Here is a 13708-nt window from a genome sequence, read left to right as displayed (position 1 = left end):
TTTAATGTATGCTGCACCTTCCTTATTGGTACCATCTTGTACTTCTGATACTTGCATTAGCACCATGTCCTACTGGTTCTCTTCCAGTTACCACCTCTCTTATAGGCCAGTTCTGATTAACAACCAGATGTTCCAGTCTACCCAACTTCATTTTTTAATTAGTAGTATTTCCAGGGGGAAAAAAAAAAAAAAAAAAAAAAGCAAGCTATGTTTAACTTTGGGCTTGGTCTGATTCTAGCTAAATAGGCCTTTATTTGTTGAAATCGCTGTTTGTTGTGTTTCCCATCTGAATCTCGTTAACTTCCGTCCTGTTCTTTATCAGAGGGCACAGTATGATATGATTTTACATCTAGAAGATGAGCACTATAGCTTTTGGGGTGGCCGTTTATGCAGGCAAGCTTTCCCCAAGCCTGTAAGGGAGTTTTCAGTACTTTCTGTGCTCTGGGGAGTACAGCCTCAGCAGAGAAAGAGACAAAATTCACAACCAAGACTGCAAAGGGAGTGACACTCTAGTGCGACAAGTAGGAGTTCCCGCTTATTATTCTCCAGACTTTATTAGCCTCATTATGACATGGAAGTGACTGTATTTTATTGAATAGTTTCAGTTTAATTGTTTTGCTGATACACAAGTGAAAATGCAGCTGAAGTATCCAGAGGCATCATTGAGTAGGGAAGTATCCTAGGCTGAAAAAAAAACAACTAAGGCTCAGTGTTTTTGATGCTTATTAGTTTCTGAGTTCACTTAGTTTTAAACCATTAAAAAAAAATAAAAAATCAAAAGAAACTGGACTAGATTTAAAGTTCTACAGGGACTGTAAAAGAAAATTTGTTGCAAAAACCCATACTGGACTCAGTTAACTGTTATTACTTATTTTGTACATAGCCCAGTAAGTTTTAGAACCTAGAAATTCAAAAGTATAGTGTTTCCAAATTGTATGTTCATTAAAGTATTAGTTAATATAGCTTAATAAATACAGGATGTAAGGTTTCTTATAGTGAAATTCTTCTATTCAAAACTGGGTTTAAGTGAAAGATCTAAAACTCCTTCTGGCATATCTCTTCCAGGTGATGCTGAAACAGACTTCTGCACAGAGCAGATCAGAACCAGGGAAATGCAAAGGGACTGATCCTTGTCTGATATAACCAGGCCCAGCTCCACTGAAGTCCATTGGGGAAATGGCTTGCAGCCTGTGGAGGCAGGTCTTTCCTAACCTAGTTGAAAATCTCAGGTTAATCCTATTGAAACTGGCAGTCACCAGTGAAACTGCACTGCAGGTATTAAAAAAATTATGTCCCTGCTTTCAAGATATGCCAACAGATGTCTGTGGACAAGAAGCTGAACAGCAAAATGGTTGAATACTGCAGGGAAAAGAGGCACATGCAAAATCCATTCTAGATTATTTATTGCTCAGCATGTTCCATAGTTTTGATTAAGGAATTGGGTCACTCCTGCTAGATGTTTTGGAGGACAGATCTAGGCCAGATTGTCACAGTAATGTGCAAGACCAAAGTTACACCAAATGCATTTAGAAATGTGCAGATTTCTATAAGCACAAGCTAGGATCTTCTCCAGGAGCCCTTCTCCCAAGGCACATCTCTGCAAGAGATTGAGTCCCTCCTAAGAAACTATTAGATACCTGGGTCACTGTGAATATCCTGACCTCAACAATTTTATCTTCAGGCCACCTGAGCCACACTCATTCCAGGCTTTCCTACATATGGGCAGGGAGAGAAGCACAGAGCGGACATGAATAGGGCATGACATTGTTGTGGTAGACCATGTACCACTCTGGCCATCAGGCCAAGAGATAAAAGCCACTGCCTGCCTCCCAAGAGGGCAGAGGTGAAACATGACAAAAGCAGTCATTTCGGAGAGAGGCAGAGCTCTGGCTGCTCTTCTGGGTACACAAAGAGGCATATATGCAAAGCCAACAGATCAAGGCACATCCATGAAACATGTAAGTGCCCTTCTGGACCCTGCTGTACAAGCTGTAAGGTCTACATTTAGCTAACAACTGCTTCCAAAACCAAATTATTACTCATCTCCCTCATCCACCCACTACAGCGAAGAACTGCCAAGTACAAGTGCAATACAGCATGCACACCAGCACAAACTGACCACCTCCGTCCATTTTGCATGAATTTATGCTTCTTTTTACTTCCTCGCAGATCAGCCCAGTGCAAGTAGAGATTAGCATTAGCTGATAAGCATAATGGAGCCTGCTTGAAAAATGCTGTCATCTCTCTTTAGAAGCTGACAGCTGAACTGTTAAGCTAGGAGGTCAGAGTTGATTGGCTTGAGCACCAGCTGTATACAGCCCTGGGAAATGCGCCAAAGGCTGTTCCAGCTCAGACCTGCAAGACGCTAATCTGTGGGTAAACCCTACACACAAGGGGCAAACCAGCTCAGCTGTGTAGGTGAAGAATGATTTAGGAGCCCCTGCAATGGCATCCCAAGGTGTCAGCAGCTGTCTTGTCTTCTTGATCCCTTCTAGCTCACTGCACCACCAAAATATAGATAATTATTGTGCAAAGTTCTTGAATTGCAAGGGTGTCTATTGCCTTTGGGATACTTCCAAATGCAGTTGTATAAATAGAACCATGCTGGACTTGCTGCATAGCAAGGAAGTTATTTATGCTTCACATTTTCTTGGTTTGATCCAGAGAAAACTTATATGCATACACAGGAATGCTGCCTTGATAAAGCTGAGAGCCTTGGGTTTTGTCTTTCCTTCTTCTATGTCATCTACTGAGCACACACACACAGAGCTTACACAGTGTGCAAATTTTTCCACAGAAAACTGAATTTTGAGTGAATCTTTGCAAACTAAAAAATGTCAGCAAGAAATGGTTTGTAATCAACCCACTTAGAAGTGCAGCACATTCAGTTCCTCTGTGTCAATCACTTTTTTTCCATTCTCATCTCTCTCTCATTGCATGGCAGTTTCCTACCCTGTGACTTGTGGGTGACACATCATGAGAGTGGTTGGTTATATCACACAAGATAGAGAACCTGGCTGACCTGGAGCCCAGGTAATAAAGGCAAAGGGGGCACAAGCCACACAGTCTACAGCAGCCATGACATCATTCAAAAGCAAAATAGACACAGCTGGTTTTCAAGCATGACATTTGCCTTTGATATATTTCAGATTTTCTTGATAAAAACACTCTTCTTGGAAAAAAAAAAAAGAAACCAGTTTCAACTGAAAACACTTTTGATTGATAGAAGTGTTTTGGTAAACCCCACTGAACATTTTTCTGATGTTTAGCCAAAATTTCAAATCTTAGTGCCTAAAATTTGGTTTCTAGGCTGGTATCCAGGCACACAAACTAGTGGTCTGATTTTTCCCAAAAGCCTGTTGAACATCCTGTGTCTTTAGTTTCTGTTGAGTGAAGTGCTGAGTGCTTAGCAATTCTGAATTACCAGACCTAGAGCCAAACTTTTGAAATCGGAACATCTAAAATTAGGTAGCTACGGTCTGATCCAAAGCCCAGTAAAGTGAACAGAAAGGCCACCACTGAACTTCTGGTTCTGGGTGAGGCTAATTCATCCATACTTAGATGCTAGAATGAAAATTGCCTTGTTCAGGTCAGGTCAAAGTCATGAGCAACCACCATTTTACTTGTTGTTGGCAGTTCCTGAGGCGCTACACAGAGTGTCTTTTAAAAAGTAGGTGGAATGCAAAAGGAAAGAGGGCAAGTACAGTGTCACCTTGGCAATCCTCTCCATGAGCAGGTACTGTGGTGCGTTCATGTCCCGTGTGCATTACGTGTAAAACTTATAGCAGTTCAAATGTTGATATACATACATATATACATATAAATATATATATTAAAAAAAAAAAAGCTTGCATATATATAAGAGAGCTTGCATAATAAATACTTTTCAAGGTACATCATTCATATGTGTTGGGGGCCACAAAGAAGGGATAGTTGTCTGCAGTTCAAAACAGGTATGGGTTAATTAAAATGATGTAAAGTATGTAACTGTATGTGTGGAAAGATGTACAGCAAAGATGTAGAACTGTAAGGAATGGCTGAGACACCAGCATGTTGCCCTGCTCAACAGGCTGGAGAAATGAACTGACAGGAATCTCATGAAGTTCAACAGAGGGAAGTGCCAAGTTCTGCCCCTGGGGAGGAATAACCCCAGGCACCAGGACAGGCTGGGGCCAACCAGCTGGAAAGCAGCTCTGCAGAGGACCTGGGGTGCATTGTGGACACGAAGCTGACCGTGAGCCAGCCATGGGCCCTTGTGGCAGAAACCAAACAGCCTCCTGGGCAACATCAGGCAGAGCATTGCCAGCAGATTGAGGGAGGTGATCCTTCCCCTCTGCTCAGCACTGATGAGACACATCTGGAATGCTGCGTCCAGTCCTGGGCTTCCCAGTACTAGAGAGATGTGGAGATACTGGAGAGGGTTCAGCAAAGGGCCATGAAGATGATGAAGGGACTGGAGCATCTCTTCTATGAGGAAGAGGCTGAGAGCTGGGACTGTTCAGCCTGGAGAAGAGAGGGCTGAGGAGGATCTTATCAATGTATGGAAACAGCTGATGGGAGGGAATGAAGAAGACAGGGAATGAAGGGCCAGACTCTTTTCAGTGGTGCCCAGTGACAAGACAAGAGGTAATGGGCACAAACTGAAATGCAGGAATTACATTTAAACATAAGAAAAAGCTTTTTTACCGTGCAGGTGATCAAGCACTGGAACAGTTTGCCCAGGGAGGCTGGAGGAGTTAGAGTAGCTACTTTGTAGTTTCAATAAATTTTTTTTCTAAAATAATTTTACTCATAAACTAAAGACAAATCACTGTTAGCCCAGAAGTCCTCTGGTGTTCTCGATCTCCCTTATACTGCAAAGGGCTGGAAAACACTGGTAACACATCTCTGAAGAGCTGCCTCTCCTCCAGGGCCTCTTTGGCAACCAGGAAGATAATGGAGAGAGTTTGAGACTCAAGGGTCACACCAAACATCTACATTAAGGTCCCTCAACCTGGGAAATTTTGTCTGTATATGTATATTTGGCTGATGTTCTTTGACACTAACAACGTGCCTGTGCACCTGCACAGTTCTGGCTCTTCACTACATCTGGCACTAACAGTTGAATTGCCTTTTTCTTTATTTTTAGGCAAATTACTTAGGCAAATAACTTATCATCTCATTCAAAATCTGCTTAAAAATTATAAAAGCCTGAAAAGAGAACTGCTTAAACTGGTATTCTCACTTCTAGCAACTTGTTTGGGGCGCTTTACCTTAATTATATTGTCAAAGTTAGATGCACATCTACTCTCAGAAAGACAGAAAGACTGATGGCTAAAAGTTGTGGATGGTCCAAACTCTCCAGAACATTTTCTCTTCCTATCTGAAAACTGCTGGGATCACCTTGAGCTGTTGTTGAACCATTTCTGGTTCAGAGAGTGAAGCCCATACCTCTATTTTTTCCATTGTTAACCTGAGATGAGCCCACACACATCAATTTGTTCATGACATTGTTCTCCCTGGGCAGTGACTGTGCGCTCTGGGACTGGCAGAAAACCCTCAGCCCTGCCAGGTGGGACTGGCACACAGTGGTGATGTCCTCTGTGAAAGCCATGATGCACGAGAGACTCTGAAAATCTGTTTTTAAGCCACAGGGAAGGTCTGGTAATGCTGGATGAAGACACCATGTTCAGCTGCAGTAGGGAGTCACAGGTGGTGAAAGATGAGAATCTTTCATACTGAATTATCAGGTATTCACCGTATTTAAAAATAGATTTTTCCATGTCCTTCTCCAGTCACTGCTACATGGCTTGTCTCAGCCAAGCTTATGAACACAAACTAACTGTGTAAATTAGTGAAAATATAGCAGCATCTGGGGCAAGGTGGGCTGCAGAGAAAGGCTACATCCACTGCTACATCCACATCATTTCAATGTCTAAGTTTTCTCACACAAAATTTGCCAACCCTGGAAATGCTGGAGGGAGGTTTCTTCAGTCACAGCCAAGAGTAAACTGAGGTGATTTGTATCACTGCACTGGAGTGGGCATTTCTTGACTGGGAGGATGAGTGACACCAGCTGGAGCGGGGGTGACTGCAAACCCGGAGAGACAGCACAAGTGACACAGGACAACGGGTCATTTACTAGCAACCTTTAAGTAATACACACACTTAAAAAGTGGTGTTAGCACAACGTTTGCTGTCTTTCCTTAAAGCGCAGGCCCGAGTCCCAGCCGTCACCGCCAGCACAGCTCCACCTAAATCATACCAGAGACCTGCCTTGGGTCACTCACAGCACAGCCCTGCTTTGCCACTTGCTCCTTGCAGGCTCCTGGAGGGAAAGGAGACCTGTATCAGCAGCATGATGCACATCTAACTGCCTTCCTACACAAATCTGTATGTTGTAGAAGATACTGATTCTCTGAAGCCATTAAAATAACAGATGGGGAATGCCTAGGAGGAGTTTAATTACTGGTTTCACAAACCCAGGGACTGTGGGCTCTTCAGGCTGGCTCCAGATTTTTTAGCAGGCGACAACACCATCACAGCAACCCTAACACACTCTCACCTTGTCCCACCAAGGCTGAGCGTGGCCGTGCCGTGGCGCCTGGCACGCCGCAGCGGACCCCAAGGGACTGCCACCCCAGGCAAGGCTCACGGCAGGGCTGGGGTGCCAGTGGGCGCCTACGCCTGCGACCGGCCCGGGCTCGTCCCTCCAGGCACTGCTCCAAGCCTGGCTTGGCCAGAAATAGGATCCTGGGAATCCCCGCCTGAAACCTAGCTTCAGAAAATCCAATTATTCACAGTGCTGCTGTGGGACAGAGGTTCTCTTTGAAGTCCACGTCCACAGGCACCAATGGTCTAAGTCACTCTGGACAGAAAAGTGACCTGGACAGCTCATTCATGTGGCTATGTATCTGTTAAACTGCAGGATTTCAACTCTACAGCAATTTTTTTTTAAGTAGAAATAAAAATGCAGGTGGGAGGAACAAGCAAATCACAAGACTTGCACAGCACACTGTACCATGGTTATCAGCAGGTCTCTCCGTGAACAGTAGTCAGGCTGGGAGAGGGATAAGGAATGTTACAAAAAATGGGTTTACATGTTCTTTATTTAAGTGAAATGAGCAAGCGAAAGTAGAGGTTTCACATTCCTTTCTGCTAAGTGAGTTTGTGCCTCTTACACTGGCTAATACAGACAGTTACATTGCATACTGCAGTTTTATTCCCTTGAGAACCTAACACCGACGCCAAACAAGCCAGGATGGCGGGCAGGGGGCTACAGCATTCACAGTAACTACCAGACACGTCAAACAGTTCCTAAGGATCTTGCATTTTACTTTTTACATCTGGATCACTGCAGAATAAAATAATTACACCATCATAGACCCATCACAAACATAGCACAGGCAACAGGTATGAGAGAGTAAAAAAAGATTCGTGACATCCTCAATTGACTGAAAGCTAATCATGGCGGTGTGCTGTGGCTGTTACTTATGTCTGCGGAGTCACACGCTTAAACCACCTCCTAGAGTTTCTGATTGTCTTTTACTCCTGATAAGACTTCACAAGGAGCCACATGAGCAATACAGTAATCACGACAATCATGAAGTTGAGGAAAAGTTCTTGTGTGGATCGCTCCATTTTTCGGGAGTAATCAGGGCAGAGCAGAAGGCAGCAGGTAGAGCAAAGGGAAAACTTCAGTGACTTGCCCGGGAGCGCCTTTGAGCTTAACCTTCAGGTCACAGGCTCTTTTAAGGAAAAAGAAAAATATGTGAAGAACAGATGCATGAAGGTTCAGCAGAGCTATTTATATTGGTGTAAATAAATGTTGTTTCAGTGGCTAGAAGTTAGTAAGCGCTGGGGACGCTAAAAAGTAAAAGCTACCTCTGGCAGCTTATCACCTTCTTGGATTTCCAGCATTTGACAAGGAGCGTTCTCAGTGTCACCTCAACATTCACCACGCAGGGGTGAGCAGTCTGTGGAAACTAGTAATGCTTTGTACAAGCATTTTCAAATAAATAATGCCCAAGCCCCATTTACTGCTTTCAGCAGATATACATTGTAAATATACTACTGTTTACAGTTCTTTTAATTCCTATAATTGTTTGCATATTTTCATTTTTAAAGAAACTAGGTGCAAACTATCATTTTATAAAGAAAGACTAATAAATCTGAATTATTTATGTTACCACCAAAAGTACAAGGAGAACCTAAGGTTAGACATTTTCATTTCTGAAGAACTTCGTAAATTTTGTAAGTTAATTCTATGGATGAAACAGTATTTTTCTCAAGAACGTTCTGACTTCCCTGCAGTTTCAAGCTGCTATAGATTTCTTATTCAGAAATCCCATTCAAGTTGTATTTTAAAACTTTTCTGTTGGTTACTTTTTTTATTTAGTTTACCACAGCAAGTTTTGGATTTTATATGGTTTTGGTGTTCATGCAGAGAAATGAGACTACTTTATCATGAATATCATGCACTAATCCCATCTGTATGCCATGTAAATAAAATAAATTTTTTAAACAAATGAGGCATAAACTCTAGACAAAGAATTTCAGCCACACAACCAAAATTTCAGCAGAGAAGCCAGATTAGGCATCTTGTGCAAACAAGAGAAGCCCTGGGACCATACCAGCATGAAGACAGAGAGTTTAAATAGAAACTGCTTTAGCTTGCAGATTAAATATTAAAAGCCCAGTGCATGCAGTTAACAAATTCCTTCATTCCCAAGTTGTTTTGCAAGCCTCTGATTGTCCCTGGACAAGAGAAAATCTGACCTAATAAGTAAGCCAAGTTTTTTACCTTGAGGAGATAAATGGAGCCCAGTGGTTCTGCCTTTGGACTTTGGGACGCTGCAGATATTATTCCCCTCCAAGCTTCTGCCTATCTGCCACTTGGTCTGGATGCCCCGTCCCTCTGTGGCAACTGAAGTAGGCTGAGGGAGGAGAGCAACAAGTGCATTGGCAACCCAGGTGCTGACATCACCCCCAAAATATTTTAAAAGAGCTAAGCTGGGCTGCAGGATCTGGTTAAGGCTGTTTATGCTGTGGGCTGATTTTCTTCTTTTAGTTCTTCTGATGTGGTGCTGTGCTAAGAGCAGAGCTGCATGCACCCCTTGGGAGTCACTGAGATTTGATGGAATTTCTTTTGGCCTGTTGGTGTCTTCCCTGATGTGGGAAAAAGAAAAGGAAAGAAAGACCCACTTGCAGAAGTCTATGAGCAGAATTCAGGATCTCTCAAGATCATTTCCAGGGTATGGAGACCTGTCTACATATTTACTTTTTTAAGTACAGTACAGCTGTTGCTGTCCTATATACCTGTAGTCCCTACAGCTTCTGAAGTTCATATGCATTTAAAAGAAAGTGAATAGCAGCAAAATATTCTTTGCATTTAAATACAGACTACTGAAATCCAGGATCGTTTGCTGGATATAAAAGTTTGGGACTAGGAGGTCTAAAAAGCACAATCCATTGCTTTAAAGAGCCACTGACTCCACCTGCATGCTCTTCCCTCATTGATTTTCAATGCCGATGTTAATGCTCCATCTGCCTGAGCATACAGAGAACTATTTCTGCCACCCTGCAGCATTTCTTCCCAGAAAGCACACTGCTCTGTGGCCTAGATAGCTGTCATCCCCACATCACCTTATCTTTGCCCAAGGCATTGCTAGAACTTTCTATATACATGAACAAAAAGAAATGGCTATTTGTTTCCTTTAAATCAATACAGCTGAAAGAGAGTCTCAGCAGAGCAGGCTGGACTGAACCAGGAGCACTGTCTGCCAGCCTTGTGCTGCAATGGGTTTCCCCCTGCTTGGAGCCTTTGCCTCAGATGAATGATACGAGTATTGCCACTGAAGCCAGAGGGGTCACTTCTGCAACAAAGTGCTGCCAGCTGAGCATGAGGATCCTGATCAGGTTTAAGTCTGTAAGGCTATCCACAACGCTGCCTTTATTCTCACTGCCAAACACCACATGATACATAGCATGCAGATTATTAACTGATTCTGATGCCTTTTGTAAATTTATATTTGGGCATGCTGGGAGGTACTGTAGCTCAGAGTATCCAAGCTTGCTGTGACAGCCCCCCTCCATCAGCTCCCAGGCTTCTCCATTTGCACCAGCACCAGCACTTGTGTCACAGTGCCATGGCCCTGTTAAGGGAGGCCGGCTGGCTAGAAACCAACCCACTGAAAAACACAACAAAACAAATAGCTGTGGGTAACCAGAGGGGTGAAGGGGAGGGTTGCTTGGGTTTTGCTGGATAATCTCCCTAAATAGTCTTCCCATGCAATCACTGGAAGTAGGAGGGGGACCAGAATCATAGAAATCTTTCCTTTCATTGGTTTGACTGCCTTGCCACTGCCCTCCCAGACACCCAGGCAGCAGGTTCGCAAAAGCCAACGTGCTGTGTGGGAGTCCTGTGCTAAAATAGACACAGGAAAGAGCAAAGACTTAACCTCTGCTTCATTCAGGAGTTTTAGATGCCTAAGTAGGTTTGCAGGGTCCTATTGTGATGCATGCTCTGCTACGCTGTGCCACTAAAGCCTGTCTTCTCAAGGAAAACTTGGGCAAACCTGTCCCACACTTACAGGGGATTTGGGAAATCCAGATTCAAAATGCTGCCCTTCAGCCTGAGGGAAGCAGGGTGCATATCTGCCATGAACCTGCCCCAGCTGGCATGTCCTGCAGCATTTATCTCTGGATTTTTCATGCAATGGCTAATCCACTTCACCTTGAATCACATAAATATTCACTAGGAAAAGGGTGAAACATCTGAGTGCCATTGATTAAATTAATTTATTTATTATTGCTAATAATTAAATGTTGCACATCAGTGACCAAATATTTGCCTTGGACAATGCGTCTTGGAGATCTTGGGGTTTATTTTACTCTCTGCCAAACAAAACTCAAAAAATGCCTTTCTTTAACTGGAACCCCTCAGCTCTGGTCCCCAGGCCTGTATCTGCACTTCCACACTGACAGGGAGCCCCTTCCTGCTCCATCCCAGCTCACCTCCTTTTTGCATTTCTTCTGTGACAGCTAGAAAACTTCCATTCCGCAATGTAGGGAAACAGCGCTTGAAATGTCTTTAATCAGCACACACAATACATGCCCTAATTCCTCTGTACAGGCACAGATGCTTCCCTCATTTTTTTGTGCTGAGGATGTTCCAGGAGACCATGGAAGAGCATATAGGATCAGAAGAATTCATCAGTGCACCAGAACAAAGGTTCATCTAACCCAACATACTGACTGGTAGGGAAATCTGGGGAAAGCATACAGAAACACAGCAAATGTAACATGATCTTTGCCTGGATATCCTCAAACTTCTGGCATGCTGCCTATTGGGATTGCTAGCTTGGGACCACAAACAGGGTTGAGTTCATGGCTCCCTGTTGCTCATACTGTCAGGGTGTCCCTTCAACACAAGGGTCTGTTCCTGCAGCTGTGATGGTGCATTCCATGAATAGTTCTAGACCAGGCAACTTGTTCATAGTTGAGCTTCTCTACACAACACCCTACATACTTCCAGCATTACAAAAATGAAATAGCAAATTCAAATATTCCGTATAGCAGAGAAAGTAACTTTCCTCAACCTATTAGCAATTTGAAGGCAGCTCATTTGCTAGAACTGAGACCAACTAGCTAAGAAACACTTGATTGACAGAGCTAATCCCTAGTAACTTTAGAAGAACAAAATTATGTTGTATTTACTTTTGACGTCATCTGACAGAACGTTCCTGTATATTTTTACGTATGTACACATACACACATGCATACATACACACACACACAAAGACTTGAGGAAAAAAAAGACTTAGCACTGAACAGGGGGTCCAATAAACATGCCTGAGCTGTGGAATGTGCCTCGACATTAACTGTAAATCCAACCAGTGTCTGAGCATCTGACTGAATTCAATACAACATAGATTAGAGTCTGCAGTTGCCAGAGGCTGAAACTTCTGACCTGCCCCCAAAAACCATACTCCTGTTGTTTATGGATGAAGAGCCCAAACACCTCTAAGGCCATATCTTTAAAAGGACGGTTTATTTAACCAAGGGATTTAGTACTGATTAGGAAAGCAGAAAGAATAGAATGAACTAAATGGTTTCACTTTAAATGCTAACCCAGAGGTTTAGATACTGTGCCGAATATTTTTCTTGTTGGCACTCTTATTTTTTCTTCTTTTTCTGACAGATCTGGATGTTCTCAGCTTTCACGTGCCCCATGCCAAAGCTCCCCCTTCATGCCTCGCATGCTCAAACTTAAGGCTGTAGTCTATATTTAAAGTCACTGTGACTATCTGAAGTTCTTCCCAGCCTACTAATCAAGTAGTACATAATCTTTCAAAGGCATTTTTACATAATTAAGGCAGATTGTGTTCATTTTTGCTCTCATCATTACCTTTCTCACTAAGTGCAGTATATATAATTTTTAAATCTGCTATTAATTGGTTCATTTTTTAATTGGCACTTACCCTCCAGTGTAATCACAAGTATCTTCTTAGAAGACCCACTTCAAGGACTGATGTCTTATCTGTATGAACCCAAGTTTGCACAGTGTACTGTACTTGAAATCACAGTATGTATTTCACACATATCATGTTTCTCTGTGGGAACTGAAGACAAACGTCACTTAATACTGTTCAACAGATCTTAAATCTGATGATTTACAGGACTTCTAAACAGACACCATCACTCCATGAAAAGCTGAAGATGTACAAAGGAGCCTGAGTATTGCCACATCTTGTCTTTAGGCTCAGCAGATCAGGAGGGTCTGACAGATAGTTCATGAGACATTTACATAAGCATCAGTATGTGCTTTGGGGCTTACTGAAGTGTAAAACAAAACTGAAGGTCACAAAATGGGCAGGGACATCAGATCAGCAGAAGCAAAGGAGAAATCATTAAATATTTAGAGACCCAGTCACAAAAGTAGTTACTAACTGCATTTGCATGCCTCTCACCTTCTTTGAACAAATCCTCAGATGTCACAGGCATCATTTCTTCAAACCACAGCAAACTATACCTCCATTTCCCCAGCAGGACCACTGTGATAGACACACATGGGATGCAAAGATCTGGATTCAGTTCTGTTCTCCCTCACAGCAGACAGGAAAAGGACTGCGCAGCAACGGAGGCACAAGGTAGAAAGCTAACTGCCTGCCACTCCTGGTCTTTCAGGTCTTAGGGAGCTTCAGTGATAAAAAATGTAAGCACCTATGGGTGTCTCCAGGATGAGATGTCAGCACAGTGAGGATCTTAAGGACTTATATTCTGGGTGTGAAGAGCAGAAGTAGAACATCCTGCTCCATATTGCTGGTGTTTGCTGCTCAATAATCTCGTCCTTCTAGAAATCACTGTAAATATTGGTGAATAAGACTTCCAAGTTTTAATGATCACAGCACTCTTTCTTACAATCTTTCATTAATGTTCAGCTTTGCTTCACAGTGACCTGTTAGCAAGGCCAATCCTCAAAAGGAACACAATAAGGAATGGTGACAGGCAGGGAATCACTAGTTTTCCATGTCTGATGGGTGGGATTAGTCTCTCCCAATATCAATATCACACTACAGTTGGTGGGGAGAAAGAGTCCTCCAGCTGGCAATTTATTTGACATAAAATAGACGTTTACAATTATCTGGATTGTATTCAGCTTTTTCACTTCCACAGTTATGCTAGACAAATATGACCAGAAAAGTCCAGGATAACAAGGAAAAATGTT

General features: G+C 42.8%; 1 protein-coding gene across 1 annotated transcript; it reads right to left on the bottom strand.

Moving 5' to 3' along the window:
- Positions 1 to 7080: 7080 nt before the first annotated feature.
- SLN (sarcolipin) lies at positions 7081 to 8953 on the bottom strand. The gene is made up of 2 exons (XM_049823559.1): positions 8783 to 8953; positions 7081 to 7727 (listed from the first exon to the last, which is right to left on the bottom strand). The coding sequence occupies exon 2, from the start codon at positions 7618 to 7620 to the stop codon at positions 7525 to 7527; it is 96 nt and encodes a 31-aa protein (XP_049679516.1). The 5' UTR covers positions 7621 to 7727; positions 8783 to 8953; the 3' UTR covers positions 7081 to 7524.
- Between the last annotated feature and the right edge of the window lie 4755 nt (positions 8954 to 13708).

The sequence above is a fragment of the Accipiter gentilis genome, chromosome 19, assembly GCF_929443795.1.
Source record: "Accipiter gentilis chromosome 19, bAccGen1.1, whole genome shotgun sequence".
In the NCBI taxonomy this organism is placed as follows: domain Eukaryota; kingdom Metazoa; phylum Chordata; class Aves; order Accipitriformes; family Accipitridae; genus Astur; species Astur gentilis.
The sequence above is the reverse complement of the archived record's forward strand: the minus strand, read 5'-3'. Positions and strand labels throughout refer to the sequence as shown.